The sequence below is a fragment of the Aquarana catesbeiana genome, linkage group LG08 (genome assembly GCF_042186555.1).
Source record: "Aquarana catesbeiana isolate 2022-GZ linkage group LG08, ASM4218655v1, whole genome shotgun sequence".
Lineage (NCBI taxonomy): Eukaryota > Metazoa > Chordata > Amphibia > Anura > Ranidae > Aquarana > Aquarana catesbeiana.
In genome coordinates, this window is record NC_133331.1 from 97,563,672 (window position 1) to 97,589,890 (window position 26,219).

At 41.8% G+C, this 26,219-nt stretch overlaps 1 protein-coding gene across 1 annotated transcript in view; it reads right to left on the reverse strand.

The window, feature by feature from the left end:
* The window catches only part of FBXW4 (F-box and WD repeat domain containing 4), a 334,157-nt gene that overhangs the window by 262,483 nt on the left and 45,455 nt on the right, over positions 1–26,219 (reverse strand). The window contains exon 2 of the mRNA XM_073596185.1: positions 9,111–9,206. Within this exon, the coding sequence (XP_073452286.1) occupies positions 9,111–9,206 (96 nt within the window). The remainder of the gene's footprint in view (positions 1–9,110; positions 9,207–26,219) is intronic.

The window sequence follows — 26,219 nt, forward strand, 5'->3', positions numbered from 1 at the left end:
TGGAGCTGTATCATCTTGTTGCAAATATAATAACTTTAATTCTTCTGGAAAGGAATTCTAAAAGATTTTGGAGTAAGTCTGTGGAAATCCATTACTATTAAGTCAAGAGCAAGGCCTGGCTTATAATAGGTGTTCCAGTTCATCCTACAGGTGTTCAGTAGGGTCAGGGACACAGTCATTCTGGAATAGAGAAGGGCCTTCCCCAAACTATTGCCACAAGGAAAAGCACACCGTTAGCTAAAATATTTTTGAATGCTGCAGCATTAGCAGTACCTATCACTAGAAACACTTCAAATCAATAATGTGAAGGGGTGTCTACAACATTTTGGCCAAATAGTGGAGCCACCATTGGTTGATCTAGTAAAAATGGTGTGGTTGGTGCAACAATCTTCTCAGGGCAACAGGGACCTCAAGCTTTACAAACACATACACAACACAGGACCACAAATGAGCGGTGAGTATAACGTTTTTATTCTTTTTTTTTTTTTTTTTAAGTGTTGCTTTTAATCACTTGCCAACATTCTCTTTGAGTGTTTATACGCATTTCAAATCTAATTCTCTTTTCTTAAAGATTATTCAATAAAATGTTTCTGCCTGAGAGCAAGGAACAAGTTACTGTAACGTCCCCAGCATGGCAGAAGTAAGGCATTGCTCATCCTGCAAGTATTTATACAGTCAAAGCAAAGCGTAATGATTCTCAATGACAGTGGAGTCATTTCCCGGCGAACTCTGTCATCACAAACATATGATTATCAAGCATCAGTGGCAAAAGCAGAAGATGTTTTATGGGACAAGAGATCCTGCTCTGATCTATTTATCTTAGCGAGTGTGCTGCAGAATGGCAGCTACAAAGAGGCCTGCTCTCTGAACCTTCTTTTTCAGTGCTCTTAATTGGATCATATATCTTAACACTGCATCATATATCTTTAGAAACGATAAATGAAAGAATAGCTTGTAATAAGTGCCGCCTTATACTTTAGTGTTTTCTTTATTTCCCTGATGGTATTATACATCCTAATGAAGCCCCCACCTCCTCAGCACCTGTAAGTAGTTTAAAGGGGTAAAGTACAAAAGCCCCTGTTATTTTCAGTGGAGGTCAGATCATATAAATGGTATAATTTAGCTGTATATCAAAGGAGTAAGCAAATATTTGCTGAGAGAAAATTAATAGTTAAGCAATAACTGTCTCACTTTATCACATACTGTAGCTTACAAAAAAAATCTGGTTATAATTCTCACAGTTACACATGGGATATGACACATCATTTATTTTTACCATGTAGATGATTGTTAGATGGAGAGACATCACTTCAAGGTAATTTCTATAAAAAAACAGTAAAGCCCTTTAAACTGACCTTGTCACCACCCTATACATATACAGTGAGAAAAATAATTATTTAATTCCCTGCAGATTTTGTAAGTTTGCCCAGTTACAAAGAAATGAAGGGTCTTTAATTATCATTTGAAATACACTTATAATAACAGAGACAGAATATCAACCAAAAATCCAGAAAAAACACGATACAAATGTTATAAATTGAGTTGCAGTTCAGTGAGTAAAATAAGTATTTGATCCCCAAGAAAAACATGACTTAGTTAGTCCTTGGTAGAAAAATCCTTGCTGGCAAGCACAGAGGTAAAATGTTTCTTGTAGTTGGTTACCAGGTTTGCACATTTCAGGAGGGTCCATTCTTCTTTACAGATCTTCTCTAAATCCTTAAGGTTTCCTGGCAACTTGAAGTTTCAGCTCCCTCCATAAATTTTCTATAGGATCAAGGTCTGGAGACTGGCTAGGCCACTCCATGACCTTAATGTGCTTCTTCTTGAGCCACTCCTCTGTTGCCTTGGCGGTATGTTTTGGGTCATTGTAATGCTGGAAGACCCATCCACAACCCACCTTCAGTGTTCTGAGGGAAGAAGGTTCTCACCCAAGATTTTACAATACATGGCCCTGTATACTGGCCTCTCAATGCAGCAAAGTCAGCCTGTACCTTTGGCATAAAAGGCTCCAAAGCATAATCTTTTCCACCTCCATGCTTGACTGTAGGGATGGTGTTCTTGGGGTCATAATCAGCATTTTTCTTCCTCCAAACACGGCAAGTCGAGCTAATGCCAAAGAGCTCAATTTTGGTCTCATCTGACCACAGCACTTTCTCCCAATCCTTCTCTGAATCATTAAGATGTTTATTGGCAAACTTCAGACAGGCCTGTACATGTGCCTTCTTGAGGAGGGTAATCTTGTGGGCGGCTGCAGGATTTCAATCCATGTTGGCGTATTGTGTTACCAATGGTTTGTTTGGTGACTGTAGTCCCAACTGCCTTGATCATTCACAAGCTTCTCTCAAGTAGTTCTGAGCTGCTCCCTCACTTTTCTCATGATCATCCTTACCTCATGCGGCTAAATCTTGCATGAAGCTCCAGACCAAGGGCGATTGATGGCTATTTTATATTTCTTCCATTTGCGAACACTCCAACAGTTGCTTCCTTCTCACCAAGTTTCTTGCTGATGGTCTTGTAGCCCATTCCAGCATTGTGCATGTCTACAATCTTGTCCCTGATGTCCTTTGACAGCTCTTTAGTCTTGCCCATGATGGTGAGGTTTGAATGGAAGAAGGAGATTCTGTGGACAGGTGTCTTTTATACAAATAACGAGTTGTCGTTAGGAGCACCTTCTTAAATTGACAGGACTAATCTCTGTACCACATGAGCACATAATGTAGCCAGTCTGTGGGAGCCAGAGTTATTGTTGGTTGGTAGGGGATCAAATACTTATTTTACTCACTGAACTGCAACTCAATTTATAACATTTGTATCGTGTTTTTTTCTGGATTTTTGGTTGACATTCTGTTTCTATCATTTAAAATACACCTATGATAACAATTGTAGGCTTATCATTTCTTTGTAAGTGGGCAAACTTACAAAATCTGCAGGGGATCAGATAATTATTTTCCCCACTGTAATGCCTCGTACACATGGTCGGATTTTCCGACGGAAAATGTGTGATAGGACCTTGTTGTCGGAAATTCCGACCGTGTGTAGTCTCCATCACACATTTTCCATTGGATTTTCCGACACACAAAGTTTGAGAGCAGGCTATAAAATTTTCCGACAACAAAATCCGTTGTCGGAATTTCCGATCGTGTGTACACAAATACGACGGACAAAGTGCCACGCATGCTCAGAATAAATAAAGAGATGAAAGCTATTGGCCACTACCCCGTTTATAGTCCCGACGTACGTGTTTTACATCATCGCGTTTAGAACGATCGGATTTTCCGACAACTTTGTGTGACCGTGTGTATGCAAGACAAGTTTGAGCCAACATCCATCGGAAAAAATCCTAGGATTTTGTTGTCGGAATGTCCGAACAAAGTCCAACCGTGTGTACAGGGCATAAGGCTTAAAGCGGTGGGCCAGCTGAAAAAAATAAAAATTAAAAGTCAGCAGTTACAAACACTGTAGCTGCTGACTTTTAATAAGCACACTTACCTGTCCCTGGTGCCCGCGATATCGGCCGCCCGAGGCCGACCTGTCCCTCAGCTTTCGGGTCCCAGAGCCGCCATTCGAACTAAGGGAAACAGGCAGTGGAGCCTTGTGGCTTCACTGCCCATTTCCTACTGCGCAAGCGCGATTCGTGCAGTGCTTTGTGAATGGGGCACGCTGTGTTGTGGGACACACACAGTTCCCAGAACACAGGGCGCCCCATTCCCCAGAAGACTACGCAAGGATAAGAAGACTGAAGATTACCGCGGTGTAGGAAGTGGCAGATTAGGACGATCTGCCTAGCAACAGCCATTTCTGGTAAGTTAAAAAAAAATTTTTTTTCATTTTTTTTTCTCCAGATTTTTAGGAACATTTTGATGCATTTTTTTTTTTTTTTTAGGGTGGCCCTCCACTTTAACATATCATGTAATTGTACTCACATAGCAGTAACATATGCTGTCATCCTACAAACAGCTCTGATAGTTTAACCCACCTCCAACAGAGCTGCTGCCAGGAACATGAGTGATCAAACATAAGAACAAACAGGGCAATGGATTCAGATTTTCTAAGGGTCACTGAAATTGTCACACTGGGTTCGGCAGCACTTCACAAAATTGGGATCACCCCCAGGAACAGGGAAAGGACCCAAAGTCGAGCTCATTCAAATTTTATGTAGGAACATGAGTGATGTCAGAGATGGGCAGCTGGAATCCCCTAGTCCTTGGTTAGCGACTTCAGTTAGGGCTCGTTCACATGTGTTTAACACACACCTATAGCATTTATGATATGTTTATGATGTGTTTTTGTTCTATTTATGAAGCGCTGAAAAAGCTTCAAGAATGCTTGATAAATGTTTATGAAAGTGTTGTTTATCTAGTGGGAAGTGCTTAAAGGGGAAGTGATGTGGAGGAAATTATCTACTTTAAGTTGTGGTTAGGTTGCGGTGTGATAGCAGACATTCTGGATGGATTTGTATACTTTACTCTATTTGACACTTGGCTTGGTCCAGCTCAATTTTGCTGACACAAAAAGCTTTGCCACTGGCAATAATGCTTAATGTTTTTGCTCCTGCTTGGCACGGTCAGTATTGCTGGCTGGCTTTATGTTTCTGCCCGCACACAGAAGCAAATGGTGTTACCACATGGTTGCTCTGTACAAAGAGGAAGTGGTTGGAGCTGCTCTGTCCTAGTTCTTTATTATTTCCTAGTGCATTCTGGGATACACTGCCTCTCCCCAAGGCCAAATTAACACGTTATAAATGCTTCACTAACACGCCATAAATGCAATAGGTGCTGTTAAGGAGCGGTTACAGTGCATTACCACTGAAATCAACTGAGACGGCTGACAAGCACCAATGCCCCATGAAAACAACACGTTGCTTTATTTTAACATGACAAAACACAAAACAACGCTACAGCTCCTATGTGAACATCACTGTGTGGTGCCATTGTAATATTCATGGCAGGTGTTGAACTGGGGCTATGAGGCTTTAAAAATTCATAAACAGCGGGTATTGACCCACGTGTAAGCGAGCCCTTACAGTGCCAACTTCCCTTCCCTGGAACTAGCAAGTGGCCAAGGATTCACAGAGCTGCAGTTCCCGGGGGGGGGGGGGCTTAGGCGGGATGGGGTGGTGGTGTTGCGAGCGGATCCAGAGCCGCGCAGGAGTGGATCGAGAGCGGCGGGGGAGGGGGTATGAGTGCGAGTGAGGGGCCAGGCCTGTTTGGCGCCCCCCCAAAATATTGACCACTAGCCGTCACTAGTTAGAACACCGGTCAGGTTTTATTGCTGTCTGTGCCCAAGTGAGATGAAAGTAAATAGAAAATCCAAATTTTGGGTTGTTCCCAGACCAGTAAAAAGATGGGAAATCTTCCGATGAGGACACTAGTTCTGGCAATACCACTTTGAAAGAATTTCCTCCCTCTCCCTGTTTTGGTTATTGGTTATCGGACAGGAAGTGAAAGTAAATTTTCCCAATAGGACACAGATGGAAAAAAAAAACCTGACAGGGGTCATTAACCCTCCCTTATTTTATAAAATATGAAAAAAAAAAAGTTTTGTCCTTAGTTCTACTCTAAAAAAAAACAACCTAAACAAATGGAGACAAAAGGGATTTGTCCCACTCTCCTGATCTGCAAACTTGTTTTAGGTCATTGGCTCTGAAATTATTGGAAGTGGGTGAGTGTGACAGCTAGCATCTTCAAGAGGGCAGCAATGGCAGCCCCTGTGTTTCTTTAACCCCTTGGAACTGAGCGCACGCAAATATGCGGCCCCCTGGCGGCCTGGATGATTTCGAAGGACTGTCCCTCATTTGAAACAGGTCCCTCTGTCCCTTCTTCCTCCTCTTTTGTCCCTCATTTTGGTCTAATCGATATAGTGCTATATAAAATGCAATATTTATCTATCAAAAACAGTGCTAAACCTATCATTCAATTTCTAAATTTCTGCATTTGTACACAGCACATTTCAAAAGCCAATATAAGGGTATAGTAGTGGTTAAAAAAAAAGCAGTTATGGGTTTAACCAATAATTCCTTTGTATAATTCACCTTTATGGGGGCATGGCAATGGGGGGGGGGTCCCGTGCCTACATACTTTTGCTAATAGTTGTCCCTCATTCCCATCTCAGAAAGTTGGGAGGTATGGATCAGGCCTCCTGATAAATAACAGGTCTTGCAGGCCAAGCATGCACCAGATGTAAGGTCTGTAAAGGTAACGTGACTAGGAATAAAATCCTTTATTTATATTTTAAAAAATCACAGTTTCACAATATACTAGATCTTGTTGATATTACTGTACCATCAGAGAGAAAAAACTTGCTAGGCACATAAATCTGTGCATTAAAACGTAACTCTAGCAAAGTTTTTTAAATTGTAAAAATTTTACATTTCTTAAAGTGGGAATAAACTCCCATATATGATTTTTACCTATAGGTAAGCCTATAATAGGGCTTACCTATAGGTACTGTAAATATCTCCTAAACGTGCACCGTTTAGGAGATATTTACTTTAGATGCAGCCGGTGATATCACCGACGCATGCGCTCTGAAGGAATGGCATACCTGTGCGACGTCATCCCTGACTCGGCCAATCGTATAGCCGAAGCCTGCAAACCCGGAAAGAAGACCAGGTGAAGATGGAAGCACTTTCAGTGGTGACAGTGTGCTGCTGGAGGGCTTCGTTTTCAGGTAAGTCTGTCATAATGTGCTAGTATGCTTAACCACTTAAGCCCCGGACCATTTGGCTGGCCAGACCAGAGCACTTTTTGCGATTCGGTACTGCGTCGCATTTAACTGACAATTGCACGGTCATGCAACGTGGCTCCCAAACTAGTTTGACGTCCTTTTTTCCCCACAAAAAGAGGTTTCTTTTGGTGGTATTTGATCACCTCTGCGGTTTTTATTTTTGCGCTATAAACAAAAAAATAGCAACAATTTTGAAAAAAAACGTATTACTTTTAACTTTTTGCTATAATAAATATCCCCAAAATATATATACAAAAAACATTTTTTTTCCTCAGTTTAGGCCGATACGTATTGTTCTACATATTTTTGGTAAAAAAAAATTGCAATAAGCGTCTATTGATGGGTTTGCGCAATAGTTATAGTGTCTACAAAATAGGGGATAGTTTTATGGCATTTTTATTAATAATTTTTTTTTACTAGCAATGGCGGCGATCAGCGATTTTTATCGTGATTGCGACATTATGGCGGACAGATCTGACACTTTTGGCGCTATTTTGGGACCATTCACGTTTATACAGCGATCAGTGCGATTAAAAATGCATTGATTACTGTGTAAATGTGACTGGCAGTGAAGGGGTTAACCAGGAGGGGGCGCTGCAGGGGTTAAGTGTGTCCTAATGATGTGTTCTAACTGTGGGGGGGGGATGGGCAGGGACCTGTGATCAGTGTCAGTGTCACTAGGCAGAATGGGGAAATGCTTGTTTACATCAGCATTTCCCCATTCTTCCTCTCCATGAGACGATCGCAGATATCCCCGCGGACATCGAGTCTGCGGGACCCGTGATCACACTCACGGAGCTCGCGTCAGGGTCGACCACGCGGCGGCAAAATTTAAAGGGACGTACCTGTACGCCCATTTGCATGTCCGTGCCATTCTGCCAACGTATATGTACATGCGGCGGTCAGCAAGTGGTTAACCACTTAAGGACCAGAAGATTTTCCCCCTTAATGACCAGGCCATTTTTTGCGATACGGCGATTCTTTTGGTGGTATTTGATCACCTCCACGGTTTTTATTTTTTGCACTATAAACAAAAAAAGACAGACAATTTTGGAGAAAAAACAATATTCTTTACTTTTTGCTATAATAAATATCCAAAATTCTTCATCAGTTTAGGCCAATATGTATTCTACATATTTTTGGTAAAAAAAAAATCGCAATAAGCGTATATAGATTGGTTTGCACAAATGTTATAGCGTCTACAAAATAGGGAATAGATTTATGGGATTTTTATTATATATATATATATATATATATATATATATATATATATATATATATATATATATATATATATATATATATATATATTTATATATTTTTTTTTTACTAGTAATGGCGGTGATCAGCGATTTTTTGCAGGACTGCGACATTGCGGCGGATGGATCGGACACTTTTGACACTTTTTTGGGACCATTGACATTTATACAATGATCAGAGATAAAAATAGCCACTGATTACTGTATAAATGTCACTGGCAGGGAAGGGGTTAACACTAGGGGACGATCAAGGGCTTAACTGTGTGTTCCCTGGGAGGTGTTGCTAACTGTATGTGGGCTGGGCTGACTGGAGGAGGAGAGAGATTGCTGTTCCTAATTACTAGGAACAGACAATCTTTACACTGACAGATCCCCATTCTGCCTGTCTCTGGAGCGATCGCAGGTGGCCGGTGGACATCGAGTCTGCCGGACCCGGTGGTTGGCTCCCTGTTCGTGAATGGGTGGACGCGCCCACTAATCTCAGTGTACGCGCCCGATGTACAATGATGGCGATTCACGCAGGGGGGCTAACCTGCCTCGTTACAACTGTGGTGGGTAGTCCGTAACTAGTAAAAACTTCACTTTTTCCTTCACTTCCTTTCCCTGTGATGATTGTAGGGGGATGCAGCTGTCAAGTTCTAACCCTTCCTCATTGCACTGAAAATGTGTTCCCTTTGGAAAGATTTCCCATCACTTGCTGTCCAGACAGGAAGACAGAGAACATTTCCACAAAGGAGACAAAGACAATAATAAAATAAAAAAACTGAAAGAGGCTAACGCCCACTCTATCAAAAAACAAGATTAAAAGTGTTTGGCTGTAGTTATGTTTTAGTTCTGATTCTTTTACAAAACATAACAAATATAAAGTTAAACTAACCTGTAATAATTGGTAATTATCCAAACGTTCCAAAGAGAATGAAAAATTCTTACTCAATAATGAGCTCTTATTTTAAGTGCAGTAACTAAAGTGACAACAACCAATTAGAAACCATTTTGTACTGCTATGAGTTAGGAACAATACATTTTGACTGGTTGCTATGGGTTTCTGCCCTTCTGCCCTTAAGAACACTTTATTAAATATGGCTTTAAATATTAAAATAAAAAAAATAAAGTAAAAACACTTGCTTGCGTTTCCATTTCAGCATTGTATGGCACTGGCAATGCCCATATTTCCAGTTTTGAGAAATGCGTACTCTTTCCTTCACAGGTATTCCAGTAATCCTGCAGACAAAAAGCTGTATTAATTCTCAAATTATAGAAAAAAATATTAAGGTGCTTTACAAATCACAAGTAAACAATATTTTAAATCTAGAATATATCTGAATGCTAAATATGACTTATTCATACCTACCCCCCTTCCCCAGTACACCAATCCCAACAGCAAGAGTGCCAACTTAAATTAGAGATTAAAATATTCAAGTTCTATTAGCTCTACATACAATTATACTTTGCCCTGTCTTACTTTATAGGTTCATACATTCATTACTGCATGGAAGTCAACAGTTATAACTAGTATTTTTGCACTGGTACCTTCTTATACAGGGGTTCATTACTTGAAAAAAAGGCCCGTCAGAAAACTGGAGTAATTGAAAAATAATGTGGTAAACCAATGACAGCTAGACTATGGACATACAAACTGTAAGCTTCATTATTTTGTGCACTTTTATTTTCATTTCACTAGCATCATGGAATTTCTTTTACATGTGAGCACCTAAAAGGATTGTACCATTTGTACTAGAACTTTAATTTAAATTACTTAATTTAAATTACTACCCACATCCATACTAAAGTCTGGTACACACTAAAAGCCCAGCGGGTTGAACGAAAAAAAAAAAATTGTCAGGTCCGGTCAGATACGCTGTACCAATGATCGGACATTAGCGCGCAACAATCTCCCCATTGAGGAGAACACTCCGATCAGCACTCTCTGCCATTGGCTGAGAGTGCTGATTGGGAGTCGGTCGGCTGCTGGTTTTCCAGCATGCATGTCCAACTGAAGCTGGCTGAATGGCCAGCTTCTGTCGAACAGACCGTCACACAGACAAACTGACTGAGTGTCGGGCGTTTTCTTTAACCGGCCGAGGTCTCCCGACATTCAGCCAGTATGTACCCGGCTTAAAATGTCCAAGTTAACTAGGCGATTGTTGTCAATTACAATTAAGTAAATAAAATCATGTGTCTTCTCAGGATCATTGGCAAAAGCTCAATGATCGCTAGATAATAACATAATCACTAATGCCGCGTACACACGGTCGGACTTTTCGTCTACAAAAGTCCAACGGACGCCGACGGACTAAAGCTGGCTGGTAATCCGTTCGTGTGTGGGCTTCTCCGGACTTTCAGCAGACTTTTTCAGCCTCAAATCCGACGGACTTTAGATTTGAAACATGCTTCAAATCTTTACGTCGTAACTACGACGGACCCGAAATCCGCTCGTCTGTGTGCTAGTCCGACGGACAAAAACCCATGCTAGGGCAGCTATTGGCTACTGGCTATGAACTTCCTTATTTTAGTCCGGTGTACGTCATCACGTACGAATCCGTCGGACTTTTGTGTGGTCGTGTGTAGGCAAGTCCGTTCGTTAGAAAGTCTGCTGCAAGTCCGCCGAAAGTCCGCCGGAAGTCTGTCGGACAGGCTGTCGGACTTTTGTAGACGAAAAGTCCGACCGTGTGTACGCGGCATAAGTGACTGATTGTACAATGGCAATATTGTGCATGAACATCCACAATAAATAATCTATTGATCACTACAGAAGTGTATAGTTTGTACTGATGGGATTCTGCAATAAGTTAAAAAATTCTCTATTTTTGGCTGTGTTATTTACATATTATTAAGCATGCTCTCCAAATCTCGTCACATATTATTATTATTATTTTAAATGGTACTTATTAGCTCTGGGCTTTTTCACGTAAATAAGGAAAGCAGGATCTGTTATTGGTACTAGAAGCAAAGGAAGCAAGTTTTGAGATTTACAGGGACACTTGCATCATTCCATTTAAAACATGAAATTTATGCACATAATTTGCAATAACTGCACACGTGTTATTGTAAACTACGCACACCTGAGGTAAATACTAAGGGAGCAAGAGTAAAACATTCCTTGCAGGTTTTAGTTTCAGTAGAAATTAATTAAAACAAATGTGTTGTTCGTACATAGTTGATCAGGTTAAAAAAAAAGCCATTAGATTCAACCAAAAGATAAAATAATTAAATTAAAAACCAGCATGCACAGAAACCTAAACTCACAGTTGATCCAGAAAAAAGGAAAAAAAAACATTTTTAGAGCATGGCCCAATTAGCTCCAAAAGAGCTCTAGAGCTCTAAACCCTCTAGACCAGCCTCTCTCTTAACCTTTTTAAGACAGAGGAACCCTTGAAATAACATTCTGGTCTCAGGGAACCCCTGCTAAAAATGACTATATCTACAACTCATTATACATTATGTGATGGTCAGTTGGAAAAATGCTCCTTATGCTACGTACACACGGCCGGACTTTACAGCATACTTTGCCCGGCGGACTTTTCGACGGACTTTACGAATGAACGGACTTGCCTACACACGATCAACCAAAGTCCGACGGATTCGTACGTGATGACGTACAACCGGACTAAAACAAGGAAGTTCATAGCCAGTAGCCAATAGCTGCCCTAGCGTCAGTCGGACTAGCATACAGACGAGCGGACTTTTCAACCGGACTCGAGTCCGTCGGATAGATTTGAAACATGTTTCAAATCTAAGTCCGTCAAACTTTTGAGAAAACAAAGTCCGCTGAAGCCCACACACGATCGAATTGTTCGACGAAATCCGGTACGCCGGACCAAGTATGCCGTAAAGTCCGATTGTGTGTACGCGGCATTACACTTGAGGTCATTGGGAAGAATTACCCCCTTACAGATAGCTAAGAAGATTAATGGTGTCAGTAGGAACTTATCTGAGAGGCAGAAATTGCTCCAGGAACCCCTAGCAACCTCTGGAGGAATTCTAGGGTTCCATGGAACCCTGGTTGAGAAACTCTGCTGTAGACAAACAACTTACAGTGGTATTTATAATAACTATTAACCACTTCAGATTTCGTACCCCTTATGGACCAGAGTGATTTTTAAAATTTTGCTATAGGGCAATTCATTTGGCATTAGCGCTGTCATTACTTAAAGGAGTTGTAAAGTCAGAAGGTTTTTTTTTATCTGAATGCATTCTATGCAGGGCTGGCCCAAGACATTGTGCTGCCTGGGTCCAAGAATAAAATGCTGCCCCCACCCCAAAAAAAAAAAAAAAATTCACGCCCACCAAAAGGCCCTTACATCCTATGGGACTATGAAAGCAGTCAGAGGGGTGTGAGTGTGTACAGTAAGTGAAATAAGGACACAAGGGTGTCAGAGTATAATGGGGGGTCTCAGGGAAGGCAATAAAATGGGTAACATCATGTGACAGGGTGATGATTGAATAATATAATGCAGGGCAGTCATTATTACATGTAGGGACTATAAAAGTTATATGTAAGTTGTAGCATACAGTGGAGTATTTTTGCCCCATGATTGTTCCTCATTATGTGATAAAACTCATACAAACCAGTAGTACATAACATAGGTATATATATATAACAATAAGACATCTATACATGTATACATAGTGTCCGTATATGTACCATGGCTCAGTGTAATACATGGATAGAACTAGGAGGATATCACTATATAATGTAGGGTTTAAAGTGTTTCCTATGTAGACTCAGCCTTTCCTACCCTCTCAGTGATCAGTCATCCTCCATGCAGTCCTCCTGGCTGGGGCTCAGTGGCATCACCTGGTGCAGTAAAACATGGTGTCACCCCCCAAAATGCATGCTTGCAGGCTAGCTCATTGGCGTAGCACTCCCCCCCCCTTAGTTTGCCACAGTGCTCTGTCCTGCTGCTGCGGAGTGACAGCAGGAGCAGGACAGAGCAGTATACACTGGGCAGGCTAGCACATCAGGCTCTCTCCTGTCTAGCCTGCCACAGTGCCCTGCAGGGTGCTGGGCAGGCTAGTTTTGGGCCGTCAGTACAGGGTCACAGTCAGTAGTATGTACAGCAGTATAGAGAGGAAAGTGGTATGTGGAGCAGTGTACAAAGGTCAGTAGTATGTAGGTCAGTGTACAGAGGACAGAATTGTGTAAAGCGGGGTACAGGGGTCAGTAATATGTAGGGCAGTGTGCAGAGGTCAGTAGTATGTAGAGCAGTGTACAGAGGTCAGTGCTATGTAGAGCAGTGTACAGAGGTCAGTAGTATGTAGGGCAGTGTATATAGGTTAGTAGCATGTAAGGCAGTGTACAGAGGTCAGTAGTATGTAGAGCAGTGTACAGAGGTCAGTAGTATGTAGGGCAGTGTACAGAGGTCTGTAGCATGTAGGGCAGTGCACAGAGGTCAATAGTATGTAGGGCAGTGCACAGAGGTCAGTAGCATTTAGAGCAGTGTACAGAGGTCAGTAGCATGTAGGGCAGTGTACACAGGTCAGTAGCATGTAGGGCAGTGTACACAGGTCAGTAGCATGTAGGGCAGTGTACACAGGTCAGTAGCATGTAGGGCAGTGTACAGAGGTCAATAGCATGTAGGGCAGTGTACATAGATAAATAGTATGTAGGGCAGTGTACATAGATAAATAGTATGTAGGGCAGTGTACAGAGGTCAATAGTATGTAGGGCAGTGTACAGAGGTCAATAGTATGTAGAGCAGTGTACAGAGGTCAATAGTATGTAGAGCAGTGTACAGAGGTCAGTAGCATGTAGGGCAGTGTACAGAGGTCAGTAGCATGTAGGGGAGCACACAGAGGTCAGTAGCATGTAGGGCAGTGTACAGAGGTCAGTAGCATGTAGGGGAGCACACAGAGGTCAGTAGCATGTAGGGGAGCACACAGAGGTCAGTAGCATGTAGGGGAGCACACAGAGGTCAGCAGTATGTAGGGCAGTGTACAGAGGTCAGTAGCATGTAGGGGAGCACACAGAGGTCAGTAGTATGTATAGCAGTGTAAAGAGGGCAGTAGTAGGTAGGACAGGGTACAGGGGGGTCAGTAGTAGGGCTGGGAGATTTTCTTTAAAAAAAAAAAATCTTCGATTCTCTTAAAAAAAACTCGATTCACGATTCGAATCGAGTTTTTTTTTTTCACCGCGCCGGTCCAGAGGCACTGCGGGCATGAGCTTTTAGGCGAGGCCGCGGCTTCGGCCTATTTCGCGGCGTCCGGCCGCAGCCGTGAACTAGGCCGAAGCCGCGGCCTCGCCTAAAGACTCATGCCCGCAGCGCCTCGAGACCGGTGCGGTAACAAAAAAATAAATAAATAAAAAAAATCGATTTGCTTAAATTTTGAATCGATTTGACCTCTCAACTCGATTCAAGATTTAAATCGATTTTTTTCCCAGCCCTAGTCAGTAGTATGTAGAGCAGTGTCCAGAGGGCAGGCCGTAGTATGTAGAGTAGTGTACTGAGGTCAGTAGTATGTAGGCATCAGCAGGACAGAGGACGGGGCATCAGCAAAGTAAATGACTGGGCATTAGCTGGGCAGAGGACTGGGAATCAGCAGGGCAGTGGAGAGGGATCAGTAAGCCAGGGGACTGGGATCAACAAGGCAAAGGCCATGGGTCAGCAGGGCAGAGGCCAGGGGTCACCAGGGTGAAGTACAGGGGTGGTCAGGAGCAGGCACCAGCTGTCACATGGGGAGGTGCTCAGAGGGGTGGAGGTTGCTTACCAACATGTTACATATTACTTCTTCAATACAGGTGTAACATGTTGCTGAAGCTGGAGTTAGCCTTCAAGTGAAAAACTTTGTATCAAGATCATTATATTGACAAATTATGTCTTTTTACAAGTTAATTATATTTCCTCTTAATTGTCCTTTCTCGAGGGAGAATAAATTTAGTTCGGGCAATATTTCCTCATAATAGAAAATAAAAACAGAGGACACACTGGCCTAGTGCATTATCCAAAATGAATTTATTAAAAAATGATAAAATAAAACTACTCACAAATGTAGGTAGTATGCTTGCACATTAAGCCACTGCAAGTGACTACAAACTCCCAACTTTGCCAAAACCTCTAGCTTCTCAACCTCTATATTTCCTCATAGCCAGGGTCCTTCATACCTCTTATGCTTCTTAATTCTCAAGCAGATCAAGCAATTGTGTACAGTTCTAATGAGAACCAAAGCCACTAATTCCCAGTTACAAAAAAGTAAAAACACACACCGCAAATTGTAAAGCCGGTAGAGGACATTGGTGAAGATGTAAAATGTGCAGGTAGGATATGAGCTCCCTAAAACCTTAACAGATCAGGTCCACTGAGCATAAAGGTTTATGTTAGTAGGAAAGTAACAAGAAGGGTCCTCCAAGCACAGATCTATTAGATGGCATAGTAGCGATCACTAACCATGCTGTGCAGTGCACAAAACCCATGTCTTTCGTATACAGGCCCGCTGCATACTGCTGTTTTAATTTTTTTCATCAATAATAGGTCTTCTTACATTTTTCATCCAACAGTAACAGCTGTGTGGTTCAATGTACACTAATTAATACATTTGAGAATGCTAGATCTATATTACAACCAAACAATAACCCAGCCAGTTGTAGATCCAATCACATACATAATAAAACAAAGAATCAGTTAACATATCATTGTAATAAATTATTACAATATGAAGAATCTGACGTGGGAAAAAAAAGTGAGAAAATGGTAGATCCTTGGGTAAGACTGGCTCCAAGCCCATTAGTTATTGTTTTAAAAGGAGAGGCCACGCAAGAAACGATTAGCCTCGTGTATATAAACATCACACCTAGCTGTTAATACATGTAGGAATCTCTAACCTGGCCTCGGGGCCTGCCTAAATCTCCATTTTCCCAGCCCTCTTTCAAAGCTCAGGGCTCATTTTTCTCTCCTCTCTCTCTCCCTTTACATCTTCCGGCACTTGGAGACCATTATAATTTGACTGCATTCCTGGGCATCTGACCTGTTTTAAACAAAACAAAAAAGCAAGCTTTTCGATCATTTAAATCTTCGTCGGCAGTTGGCCTATGATCAGCAAAGCTAGACCAGAGAATAATTTAGAGGTCTTGCAACTGCTCTACTGAGAAAGGATTCCAGAAATTAAAAAGAAAAAAAAAAAAAAGTAATAATTGTACTGGTTCCCAGCAGAAACAGGCAGACATGTCCCAAAGAATAGTTCAGTTCCCTTGTGACATTAAATACAATATATGTGCAATATGCTCCCCCACCTATATATCAATAACTGCACTTGTGCTGAACTTTATGGCTAGTACTCTGGAAATACAGTGAAAAAACAAAGTCAATGGAGCGTAATGTCCCCAATGGCATATCAATGCCAAAATGTATCAGAAAGTAACAATTGCAGGCTGAAGAAGTAATTGGGGAAAAAATGCTTTCAGCATTCATGCAAATTGGTTACCCAAACAGAACATGCCATAGCACAGAAACAGACCACACATCATGCTAATCGCCTCTTCAAAGCCCAACCATGGAGAAGTGAAACATTTATGCTTATTTTCCCTTTTTATAGAAATATCCATATGACACAAACCCAGAGTGAACTTATTTTGGCGATACAGGATCAGAGCACTTATTGCCCATTTCTTGCACAGTACACATGCCGAAAAGAGAGGATTCTTTTTTTTTTTTTTTTACTTACATGGATTGTGAAAGGATACATTTCCTAGAAAATGTACTTAGATTACCTGCCATTGTCTTTAACTGCCATAGGCCCCTTTCACACGATCGGACCGTTCAGATCCACCTGTCAGTTTTGACGGCGGACCCGAACGGGCGCTCCATGCTAGTCTATGGAGCGACGGATGTCAGCGGTGACATGTCCGCTGACATCCGACCCCGTCCGATCCGCTAAAAGCAGACGGATGCCTCTACGTTCAGATCCATCGCTGGCGGATCGGATCGGGTGAGATCTGATGAAAACGGACATGCTGTCCGTTTTCGTCCGATCTCTCCATAGAAACCAGCTGCGCTTAACAAGCCCCTCCCCGCTCAGTGAGCAGAGAGGGACCTGTCATGCGTCGGCTCAGCGGAGATCAGCGGAGAGACCTCCCGCTGAGCCGGCGGACCGAGGCGGACTCCATGAAAGCGGATCCGCCTCGTGAGAATGAGGCAATAGAGTTTCAGTCCTCCTGCTATAATCCAATGTAGCCTCTATATCTAAAAGTGCAATATCAACATATGGATGGAAAGACTAGAAACTTTTCCTGAGAGAAATATGGAGGTTAGCATTGTTGATTTCAGTCGGCAAATCATTGTGGATAAAAATCGATGATTTTTAAAAAAAAAAAATCAAAAAAAATTTGATTTTTTTGATTTTTATTAAATTTATTATATAAAATGCTTTTGGAGTAAAAATCTATCTAAAGGCAGTTTTCTATTTAAGATACATTAATAATTTAGTTTATTCAGCATGAAATGGAGCTTAGTTATGTAGCAAAAGGCTGTATATACTGCAATATTTAAATTTTTGGTAAACTCATTCAATGAATTCAAGCTCTGCAAACTGAGATAACATACACTGCATTGATGTATTCATGCAATTTCACAGTAACCATGGGATAAAACAGGTTAAGGAATATTCCTTTATCCCATTGTTTTGCAAATCTATGTACACTACAAACTGTATGATTTTTTTAAGATAAATGCATCTGTACCAGGTTCTAAGTGGGAGGAGGAAGGGCAAGCAGTAAAAATGAAAGTGAAACCTTCTAAACAGCTTATAAACCTTGTGATCTTTCTGCATATAGCTTAGAAGTGCCTCCTTTATTCCTCCCTTGAGGAGTAAAATGGCAACAGGCTGTAAAAAAGACACCCAGTTTGGGAATATTTTAATGAAGTTCCTCTACCTATGGGTAAAGCAGGTATGCGTGAAAAATCTAAGCAATGCAACAAAGAGATGCAAGGCCTGGTGGCCCACATGAAACAACATCATGAGAAGACGTGCTGTGATGAAAGAACCCTGTTTGAAGTTTTTTTTTTATGTGAACCCAGCTGATCTATTCAGTTTAAGTTCTTCTGTTTGTTTGTTTTTCAAATACATTTTGTTTAGGCATTTAAGTTACTAAACATTGATGTTTAAGCAAATACAAGAATATGTAATATAATGTTATTGTTTTAATTAAATAGAAGAATTTGAGTAGTTCTCTAACTATGTGTGATCAATCTATTAAACTAAAATCGGTTCTGATATCGCTGTGTTACTAACCTGACAGCTTATTATTCTAAATAGAAAACCTTCATTTTGTTTGCAAATATTAACCACTTGCCGCCCGCCATATAGCAGAATGACGGCGGCAAAGTGGTTTCAATATCCTGACTGGGCGTCATGGGCGCGCATCACGGCGATCGTTGTTGCGGGGTGTCAGTCTGACACCCGGCAACATCGATCTAGGTAAAGAGTCTCTGACGGAGACTCTTTACCACGTGATCAGTCGTGTCCAATCACGGCTGATCACGATGTAACTAGGAAGAGCCGGTGATCGGCTTTTCCTCACTCGTGTCTGTCAGAGGAGAGACGATCGGCTGCTCTCCTGACAGGGGGGGTCTGTGCTGATTGTTTATCAGCACAGCCCCCCCTCGGATCCTACCCAGGACCACCAGGGAAGCCGCCTAGGACCACCAGGGAAATCAGCTACACTGGACCACCAGGTATGCCCCCTAGACCCCCAGGGAAATACTCATCAGTGCAAAGGAAGTTGGCAATCAATGCCCAGGCAGCTGCCAATCAGTGCCCACTCCAATGCCTACCACTGCCAGTGCCACCAGGGATGCCTATCAGTGCCGCGTATCAGTGCCGTGTATCAGTGCCCATCAGTGCCACGTATCAGTGCCCATCAGTGCCCAGTAGTGCCACCTATCAGTGCCCATCAGTGCCACCCATAAGAACCCATCTTTGCAGCCTTTCAGTGCCCAGTGTCGCCTATCAGTGCCCATCAGTGCCACCCATGAGTGCCCATCAGTGCCGCCTATCAATGCCCATCAGTGCTGCATATCAGTGCCACCCATCAGTGCCGCCTACCAGTGCCCATCAGTGCCGCATTTCAGTGCCCATCGTCAGTGCCCGCTCATTGGTGCCACCTCATCACTGCCGCCTTATCAGTACCTGTCAGTGCCACCTTATCAGTGCCCATCAGTGAAAGAGAAAACTTACTTATTTACAAAATTTTTAAACAGAAACAAAAGCAAAACTTTTATTTTTTTCAAAATTTTCTGTCTTTTTTTATTTGTTTCGCAAAAAATAAAAACCGCAGAAGTGATCAAATACCACCAAAAGAAAGCTCTATTTGTAGGAACAAAATGATAAAAATTTAGTTTGGGTACAGTGTAGTATGATCGCGCAATTGTCATTCAAACTGTGACAGCACTGAAAGCTGAAAATTGGTCTGGGCAGGAAGGTGTATAAGTGCCCAGTATTGAAGTGGCTAAAGATTCTAACTACCAGCAAGAACGAGTCCTTACATTTAAAGAGCACCTGTCATTTCAGATCCATTATGGCAGCGCCTGTTAGCGGGCATCCACTCTCCTGCTGCCGCCACGTCCCTCACCTTGTGCCACTACAGGGGGTCAGAGGAGGAGCCGCTGCAGGACAGAGATGACAACTGCTCTTTAAAAATGTTGATTTAAATCAAGCCTTTTTACTAGTGATTTAAATTAAATCCACCCTGCAGCAAATGCAAGTTGATTGGCTGTTACGATGACCTTCTGGCTTTAAAGCTGACGTTTAAGTGTTATTAAACCCACAATAGTAAAATCAGCCTGTATATGCAGTAAAGCATGCTTGTTACACTCACTGTTGAACCTAAGGGGTTAATCCCCCACATTGTGTAAAAAGACTGTTTGATCCTGTCTTCTCTGATCTTCCCCTTCTTTTACTGTCCCAAATCCATCTGATGCTAGAACAGAGCCCTAGGAGACACTCTGCACATGCTCAGTTTGGTGTGTATTGCAAGAGAGTCTTTTTTTTTTTTTTGGTAGGGTGCATGTTATCAGCCCATGTCCAATCAGCACTGTCCAGACAGAAAGTCAGGGGTCATGCAGTCTCATAGGACAGTCAGAGGAGAATGAAAACCAGTGTTCGGGTGGATACTGATAGAAGTCACAAGACTGCTATATACTGCTGATGAGAAAAGGTATTTAGCAGTGTATATTTACTAAAATAATTGCATTATCATGTTCTGTGTACTGTGGGAGACCAGATATAGTGAATGCAGGGTCCTGGTTTTTGTAACACTTACTTTTTTGGGGGGGGGGTGGTTCTGCACCAATAATGTTAGTTACGTGCAATGGCATAAATATATTTTATATATATAAAAATATATTTCATTACCTGCAGGCCACTGCTTCATCTACAAATCCTCCCTGTTGTGTCTCCTTCAGAGCCGCCAGATATGATCTTAAGCTGTTTTCCAGTGCTGTAAAGGTTAACAACCACTGCTGTTACTGAGAAAAGTTGCGCTTTATGCCCTCTCCACCATCCACAGAACTTGTACTACTGTCTCACAATAATAAAAAGAGAGGGGGCGCTAGTAATGATTCACCTCTACAAAGAATGCCAGGTGAAAAATTGTGGATAAAAAAACTATGTCACACACAAAATACTATAACTAAATTCCTTAAAATGTGAGTCTTAAAAATAAAGATTGTGGTGAATACACAAATAATATACGGTAATCACAGTCCCAACCTGCTAGGTGATAAAAAAATGTCTATATGTCAAAATACTATTACCAAAATCCCTAGAATGTGAGTCTTGGACTTAAAAACAAATTGTGGTGAATACATAAATTATTCAAAACAATCCCATTATACAAATAACACGTGAAAAATCCCAAATAAATGTGATTTGCCAGATAAAATAAATTATTGCAAGGTGATCTTGGGTTCTTAGGCTTGATAGTGGATAGTCCTTCACCATTAAACATATACCCAACGTGAGCAGATGGAATAACTGCTTACCAGATATATCTGACTTCTTTAATTAAAAAGAAAGTCATAAAATGCTTTGGCAGGATAATGCCTGCTCGCTTATAGATGGAGCTCAAAGATGTACAGGAGAGCTTCTTCTTCCAAGTGCAAGGCAGGATATGCAAAGGCAATCAAAAAGCTCCCATAGCATAATACAGTTTATTTAAAACATCAAGATAAAAAACAAAAGCCAAATGGCTCCTTACATTAAAAAGTGCCTACCCGGCACTGGGGCTGCTGGCATGTCACACATGTGAAGGCTGGATGGCTGGAGCTGTGCCACGTCCACCTCTGTGGACGGCGTGCGTTCCACCGACCTCTGCAGACAACCAGACACTCGGAAATGGCGTTGGGTAAATGTGACCAGGTACCACCTCGACGTACGTTTCGTGATTATGTACCTGGTCACTGAACGTCACGTTATTTATAGCACTGGCCTGGATTGTTAGAAATTGCGGATGCGTGTGCAGCCGCAGTGCCGGTTTACATTTGCACTCATCCAGTCGCCAGACATATGCATGGAAAGCGGCATAATTAACAAAACACATATAAATAATAAATGGGATTGAAAAAACATATGTGGCTGCAGTAGTGAAGTCCGATCGTGTGTACGAGGCTTTAGACCCTTTTCACACTGAAGGCGCTTTACAGGCGTTTTAGCTCTAAAATAGCGCCTGTAAAGCACCTGTAAACTGCCTCCCATGCCTCCCCAGTGTGAAAGCCCAACTGCTTTCACACTGAGGTAGTGTGCTTGCAGGACGGAAAAAAAAAGTCCTGCAAGCAGCATCTTTGGGGCGGTGTGTGAGCGCGGTATACACACCGCCCCTGCCATTGGAATCAATGGGTAGTGCTGCCGAAGCGCCTGCAAAGCACTTCGGCAGCGGCGCTTTTCGGGTGTTTTTAACCCCTTGTTAACCCCTTCTTTGGGATTAAATGCGCCCGCTCCCGCCCGCACAGCGCCAGTAAAGCACCGCTAAAACAAGCTTCAGTGTGAAAGGGGTCTTTTCCAGCATAGCTGATATGTCAATCCTTAATGACAGTCCCTGGTAAAGATTATACTATATATTTTTGATGGCTGGCTCATGACTTAATCAATAAGTGGATACTTACTGTAAAGCTAAAATAACAAAAACAGCAATTATAACAGCACTAGTTAACCATTTGCCCACTGAGCACTTATACCCCCTTCCTAACCAGGTCAATTTTCAGCTTTCAGTACTGTCACATTTTGAATGACAAATACTCATTGTTAATGCAACACTGTACCCATATGAAAACATTTTTCCACACAAATAGAGCTTTCTTTTGGTGGTATTTTAACCACCACTGGGTTTTTTTCCCCTATAAATTAGAAAAAAATATGAACATTTTGTAAAAAATTGCATTTTTCTTTGTTTTGCAAAATTTAGCAAATTAGTATTGTTCTTTATAAATTTTGGCCAAAAGTTATACTGCTACATATCTTTGGTAAAAATAACCAAATATTATTTGGTATTTGTGAAAATTATAGAGTCTACAAGCTATGGTGCCAATCATTGAAAATTGATCAAACCTGATGTACTGATGCCCCATCTCAGTTCGTGAGACGCAAACAAGCCAAGAAAGTACAAATACCTCCCAAATGACCCATTTTTGGAAAGTAGACATCCCAAGGTATTTAGTAAGAGGCATGGTGAGTTTTTTTGAAGTTTTCCAACAATTCTTTGCAAAAATGTTTTTTTTGTTAAAAAATTGTCATATTACCAAGTTTCTCACACACTGTATAGGCATACTTGCAACTACACCCCAAAACACATTCTGCTACTCCTTCTGAGTATGGCGATACCACGTGTGTGAGACTTTTCCACAACCTGGCCACATACAGAGGCCCAACATGCAAGTAGCATCTCCAGGCGTTCTAAGAGCATAAATTACACATAAAATTTCCTGACAACCTCACAATTCACAATTTTAAAGGCCCTGGAACACCAGGACAATGGAAACACCCACAAAATGACCCAATTTTGGAAAGCAAACACCCCAAGGTATATTCTATGAGGCATTGTGAGTCTTTTGAACATGTCATTTTTTTCCACAAGTTTTTGGAAAATGTGGAAAGAAAATGAAAACGCAAAGATTTAAAAAAAAAAAAACACAGCATGTGCACACCACAAATTACACTCCAAAATACACTTTGCTACTCCTCCTGAGTATGGAGATACCTCATGTGTGAGACATAAAATTACAAATCGAGAGGAATTTCTTAGAATTCATATGGAACGGCAAAGCTTACTGTATTGCAGGCTCGGTAGCATTTTCTCTGAGATCCAGGGGGGATTTGGGTGCTCCGGACATCACCAAATATTATTAGGCCACACACTTGAGGGCTATCGCATCATGGTCCTCTTTACATGCATCTAATCAATGGACTGCTATCGAAAAGGGAGTGCTATACCCGGTTCACCCGTGTTCTCTGGTTTGGGGTGCCCCCCCTTCCCTGGATTCCATATACAAACGTCAATGCACTGCTCCAATGGCTTTTACCCTAACCATTTGGCGTAAGTGTCTCAAGAACTATTCTCTCGCTTCGTCATGTTCTCCTCTTGATAACGTGCTATTTAATCCGCTCATACCAGATAGCTTGTCCCTGGGTAGGCTCTTCCCATGGATCACCGCATCCCTCTTCCAGCTCCGAAACCTAGTCCACCCTATTACACGAAAATTACATACTTTCAACACTTTATGTGAGAAATGTAATATACCCCCCTATCTCTTCCATTTCTATATGCAGGTAAGACACTTCTTTTAATCTAAATCCTCAACTCTGACCCTTGACATACCCACTGCTTTTGAACACTTATGTGCACAGGGTCGGCACCAATTACACTTAATTTCGTGCATCTACTGTATCCTCCATGAACTGACTCCCCTCGTGGAGACCTCACACCATTACATTAGAAGGTGGTCCCTTATACTAAGCCGACCTATCACGGTACAAATGTGGGACAAGATTTGGTCCTCTATTTTTAAGTCTTCAAAATGTGTAACCCAGAGAGAGACATCCATTAAAATCCTTATGTTCTGGTACAGGTCTCCAGATGTAATTCATAAATTTGACCCCTCGGTCTCGCTGCGCTGTTGGCGTTGCGGAACCGACATGTCATACCCTTCTCAGAAGCCCTGTGGTTTTGTGACTCCTTTTGACTTTTAATATGTATTCATAAGTTACTTGTTTTACATACTTCTTAAAAGCCATACAATCCACTCCTGTGTCCTGTGTCCATGGACATCGTTGGTTTACAACTACCTTTACTTTTCTTTTTATCTCAATTTGTATGTTAACGTGGTGTTGTTAAAGTGGAGTTCCACCCACTTTTACAACTCTTCAGCATCCCTCACTAAACTGTGCACTGTAAACGAATTGGATATTTTTAAATTTTTTTTCTCAGCGCCTACTGTATATCTGCTGTATTCATTTTTCACCTCCTCCTCCCTGGCCGTGGCCCATCGCATCATTTCCTGTTTGCAATGCCTTCTGGGAAGGGGCAGCAACTTCCTCTGACACTGCCGTTGCTATGGAAACCTGACCTGAAACCTATTACACCGCTTGTGCTGCATTGAGCATGTGCGAGATCTGCAAGGATGAGATCCAGGAAGAAATACAGTCTGGCTTCAGATGCCCACACTTAAGATGGCCACGGCCTGCTGTAAGTTTATAAAATAACAAACTACTGCTATAAACTAACAAAACAGACCTTAGTTTACAGACTAACTTTACTAGAATACATTAAGCTTGTGTATTATAGGGGCATTTTTTTTTAAAAAGTATAATTTCGGCTGGAACACCACTTTAATATTAATGCAATGTATATTGTGTAACAAGATTGTATATTTTTCTTTTAAAAATTTAATAAAAATACAATTATAAAAAAAAAAAAAAATTACAAATCAAATTACCTAACAACCTATTACACTTTTGTGAGGCACTGTAGGGCACTGATAAGCACTGTAGTGGCACGGATGAGCAGTGATGTGGCAGGGATGGGCATGAATGAGGCACAGATGGGCACGAATGGGGCATGGATGAGGCACAGATGGGCATAATTGAGGCACAGATGGGCATGAGTGAGGCACAGATGGGCATAAATGAGGCACAGATGGGCATGAGTGAGGCACAGATGGGCATAATTGAGGCACAGATGGGCATGAGTGAGGCATAGATGGGCATGAGTGAGGCATAGATGGGCATGAGTGAGGCACAGATGGGCATGAGTGAGGCACAGATGGGCATAATTGAGGCCCGGGTGAGTACTGCTGCGGTCTCCCTCCTCTCCTCGCACTCTGTACTGATCAGTGTGTACAGCAAGCGAGGAGAGAGCTGAACCGGACATGCACTGGTTTGTTGACAAGTGATTGCTCCATCATTGGACAGAGCGATCACATGGTAAAGAGCCGCTGTCATTGGCCATTTACCCCGGGAAGCGCGATTCTGGAAGGACATCATTGTACGCAGGAATAAGCCGACCGCGCTGTAGCTGTCATTCGGCTATGGCCCGGTCGGCAAGTGGTTAAAGGGTAACATATTGTAATTAAATGTTATTAAAACTAACCTTAATTTTCAATCTGTAGCACTGTAATTTTCTGTAAATGCAATGCAATTTGGCTACCTGGAGGTGTTCTGTACACAGAATGTGTACAGAATGCCCCCAAGAAACATAATTTCCTGCTTGTGTGATTGGCTCACTGATTTTCCCAGAAGTCTGCACTAAGATACAAGTCAGATTTCAGGCATCCCCTGCAACAAAAGTAACATTTTTGGTGAGATACTCCCAATAGGAAATCACGTCTTCAGGGACGCACGCCCTGAAATGTTCTCATTAGAGCCCTGCAAGTGCAGCAGCTGATTGATAATTATTAAAACCGCTCCCATTAGATTCACCTACCACATGGACACAAACAAACACACAGGGATTTCTTCAGAATAACAAAAGGTAGGAATCTGCAACAAAGTTTATTAAAATCCTTGCAGTGTACATTGAACACCCAGAGGGGAATGTTTTTTTTCCTCAACAAAAATGGATTTACTCTTTAAAGCTGTTAAAGATGGTTGCTGCTTGTATTTTTGTTTTGTTTCTGATAGCTAGACGACAAGTGGTATACTTTTCTCCCTAGGTAGGCAACTTCCTTATATTAAACAAATATTGAAATAAACAAGAGGTGAGGGGAGTCTTCAAATTTAGGATTTCCTGTGCAACTTGGCCGCTGTAGATGA